Source organism: Austrofundulus limnaeus, unplaced genomic scaffold, assembly GCF_001266775.1.
Source record: "Austrofundulus limnaeus strain Quisiro unplaced genomic scaffold, Austrofundulus_limnaeus-1.0 Scaffold33, whole genome shotgun sequence".
In the NCBI taxonomy this organism is placed as follows: Eukaryota; Metazoa; Chordata; class Actinopteri; order Cyprinodontiformes; family Rivulidae; genus Austrofundulus; species Austrofundulus limnaeus.
This window is the reverse complement of record NW_013952435.1, coordinates 42,281-46,412: the sequence shown is the minus strand read 5'-3', so window position 1 is coordinate 46,412 and position 4,132 is coordinate 42,281. Positions and strand designations below refer to the sequence as shown.

The 4,132-nt window shown below is 37.1% G+C and overlaps 1 protein-coding gene across 1 annotated transcript in view; it reads left to right on the top strand.

Annotated features, from left to right (window-relative positions):
* klhdc3 (kelch domain containing 3) overlaps positions 1–4,132 on the top strand; it is a gene marked incomplete in the record, with an annotated part of 44,806 nt that overhangs the window by 12,734 nt on the left and 27,940 nt on the right. Inside the window, 1 exon segment of the mRNA XM_014005895.1 lies at positions 2,155–2,263. Coding sequence (XP_013861349.1) covers positions 2,155–2,263 — 109 coding nt within the window.

Sequence of the window (4,132 nt, the reverse complement as noted above, 5' to 3'; positions counted from 1 at the left end):
AAAAGCATTAAATTGGCATTAAAAAGTATTAAAAAGCATTAAATTGGCATTAAAAAGTATTAAAAAGCATTAAATTGGCATTATAAAGCATTAAATTGGCATTAAAAAGCTTTAAAAAGCTTTAAATTTGATCGTTTGATTTCTCTGTAAAGCTCTGCTGTGGTTTGGCAGCGCTTTGAGATGTTTCTGCTCCTGGAATTCATCTATGATCACTGTTTACATCTCACTTTTTCATTATTCAGAGAGTGAAACTGGTTTCCCATCTGGGCCAAAAGCAAACAAACAAAAACCTCAGATAAGATAAGATGAGATGAGATAAAACTATTGATCGTACAGTGGGGAAATTTTCACTTTACTGCAGCTCACTACAGGAGAGAGATAGAGTAAAGAAAGATAAATAAAAGAAAAAAAATACACATTATTGCTGGGCTGCAGTCACATGACCCGGATGACGCCTGAATGTCAGATGGGGGCAGGAAGTGATCTGATTCTGATTTTGGTTCAAAACACAGCGAAATGGGTCACAGCGAGTACACTAATGCCTTAAATGGACTGGCGCAGACAAGATATCGCAAAAAAAAAAAAATAGCGTACATTTAGGATATGATTTATATTATCTTAATAAAAAAAAGAGATAATCAACATAAACTATCTGGTGCTGCAGACCTCATGTTACAGGCTACAATGAGCCAAATGAACGCTTTCAAAAGCCTCGAAGCTACAATTATTTAGTTTCAGGTTGGGTCAAACATTTAGGATCCAAAGAAACTTTAAATGTCTGTTGACTTGTTTCTGCCTGGGTGAGTTATTTTAACAAGTTAGCCTATGATAACAATGCTATCGCTAACGCTAACAAGTTGCTGTTATTTCTATGTGCTTGGATCTACTTGCGAATAATTTATTTAGCTTCTGTAAATTCAAGTAACTGTCCAGGAAAATATCTGACAATGTGATTTAAAACGATACGATCCTGACCTGTTAGAAAACGGTCGCTGCAAACCGTTCGTTTCCACACCTCCTGTTTTTAGCCGTAGAGTTTTGATCCACTTTTGTCCTATTTTTTTCTGCAAGTTTTTTAAATTTAACTCCCTTGTGACACAGCACTTTCAGAACTTGAATAAAACGTCGATATTTCCTCTGATTTGAGCGGCTGCGACAACTGAACACGGCACAGAATTCAGACATTTTGACGCTGAATCAACAGAAGGAAACATGGCTTCATTTACTTCCTGCCCCCGTCTGCATTTCATGACATCAATACTACATCATCTGCAACCCAGCAATACACATGTGATACATAACAGTTAATTAATCAAACTTTAGAGACAGATTATTGTGGTTTATCCAAACAAAACAAACCAAACAACAGCTGTGCGTTCAGTTTGATTAGATTTAGATCCTGGTAAAAAGTGACCTGAGTGATGAGTGGTTTTTATTTAGCAGAGGGAAGGATGGTTTCTGTCCACTAGATGGCAGCACCTTGATCACAGTAGTGATTATCTGTGTTCTGTTGCCATAGAGGACGGAGTGATGCTTATATGGAGCCTGAAGAGCGGAGCTTCATCGTCCTCGGCTCGCTCTGTGACTCAGCTCTGCAGAGGCTTTGTGTTTGCTCCTGACCTTCAGGACTCGTTCAGTTCAGCCAAACCAGTTATTTAATGTTATTGATTCTGTGACGTGATCGAAGAGAAGAGGGCCTCTGAGCTTTGTCCTGTTGTTGTGTGTCCAAAAACACACGTTTATAAATGACACATCACTCCAAATTACATACTTTTTAACCTTGGTTTTTAACTGAGCTGAGGGAACCGTTACAACAACAAGTAAATAACTTGTTGTTATTTGGTCTGAATCCTGTTTTTAGGGTTTTCTAATGAGGATTTTTTTGATGACATCATATAGAGACAGTATTTAAACATTAAGTTTTACCAGCTGGAGAAGAAAGAAAGCTTTGCTAGCTCATGGGAAAAATAACAACAATATAAGGCTTTTCCACTCAGAATCATGTTTTTTGTATTTTCTGCTCAACAAAAGGGGCTTGAAACATTCTTTAAACGTTTATTTAATTTAAGTGACCCGTAGATGAGATATTTATTTATTATATTTTGCCTGCTCCTCCTCCTCTCTGTGAACTAATCCTGGGATTTTCCGTTGCAGAAGCTTTCTCCTGGAAGAAAGTGGAGCCGAAGGGGAAAGGCCCGTGTCCGAGGAGGCGTCAGTGCTGCTGTATGGTCGGAGAGCGCATCATTCTTTTCGGCGGAACCAGGTACTTTAAATATTAACAGTTTGTTCCTTTTATGAATAAAGTGCGACGGCTCAGTGGTTAGCACCGACGCCTCACAGCAACAAGGTCCTGGGTTCAATCCTGGGGTCTTTCTGTTTGGAGTCTGCTTGTTCTCCTCATGCTTCTGTGGGTTTTCTCCGCATACTCCGGTTTCCCCCGCAACACAAAAACATAAATAAATTGCGTTCAGGTCCAGGCCTCCCTTGAAAAATAGATCTGCAATCTCACCGGGGCTTGCCTGGTTAAATAAAAATAAATTTTAATCAAAATAACACTAATTTTTATAACTTTAATTAATATGCCTACTAGAGCTGGGCGATATGATCAAAATTTTATATCACAGTATTTTCAACATTTTCACCGGTTTCACAGTATTTGACGGTTTTTTTCTTTTCATCACAGCTCAGCTRATAATAAAATGTACAAACCCTGCTTATTGACTTTTCTTTTACTGTACCTCTGTCTGTGTCGCTGTTTCCCTCTGTGTCTGTTCTTCTCTGACTGGTGGTTGGAGACAGTAGTCATGCATTTTGGTCCAGTCGTGAAGGAGGAGGGNGGTATACACTATATAAAGTATTTTTCTTGTTAACATGAGTATAGTCTTTTTATTTGTCCTGATCGGTAAAAATAATAATAATAAAAAATAAAATTCGCAGTATCTTTTTTAGTTTTATAATGTCACCTCCACTGGCCGTAAAAGTTCCAGATAAGGCCTTGAAAAGGGCCACAGACCACCAGTTGATAATCACAGTTGTAGCTTATTTTGCGGCTCTGGACACGTTTTATTACTGTATCAGTAGCAGAAATGGCTCTTTTGATTGTAAAGGTTGCAGACCCCTGATCTAAATTATTCATCTGTGAAGAAATTGCTTTACGTTAACACAAAGGTTGCTTTTTTGGATACTTTAGCGCAGATGGAAGCACCTATTGGTAATCGGATCTGACGCAGCAATTGTGTTACTCACATGATTGATCACGTTAATGAGAAGCTGTTCCTGCCTTTTGAGAATAAAAACGGCCAAAACTCTCTAACACAGAAGAATAAACACAAATTACACACATAAAGCCAATTTTCACCTCACCCAGTGTGTTTTTTCCTCATTTAGCCAAGGCAGCTAGTTTAGTTTATTTCAGCACCTAATGGTGGTAATTAGAGTTCAGCATTGCCTCTTTTATCACCTTTTGAAAAAGTTTAATGAACAGTTTCAGTTTAGAAACTTGGATGAAAATACAGGTAATGTTAGATTTATCTTTTTAGTAGCTGTTGTCTCAGTGAAATGTGTGCTAGCTCACTTAGATAACAAAAGTTATTCAAAACATTAAATGCATAAAGTGAGCATTCATGTGATCCATTTTTTAATTTCTGAAGCTGTTAATCAGAATATTTGTATTGTGCACAAAGAGAAGCAAGTATTTCAAAGAGGTGTAAGAAAACATTGATACTAGAGGCACCGATATGAAAATTTCAGCCGATATCGATATTTGATATTAATATTGCTGATAAAGCCAATAACCGATATTTACTGATATTACACAAACTCACAAACTATAAACACAAACGGCAACAAGCAGGAAATCAATATTAAACATTATCAGCTTTGGCTGTGTATTGGCAAGAATTTGGCGATACGATACATATCATGACAGAGGGGTCACAACTCACGATACGATATATCCCGATATATTGCGATACTGTAAGCAAGATGATATATTGCGATATATTGCGATTTTTTTGTCCAAAAATTCTAGTAAATAAAAACCTCAATAGGAAAAAAATGAAAAACCAAAATTCATTGTCTCAGAAAATTCTAATATCACATACAGTAGACATGCTTTTGATACATTTAGCTG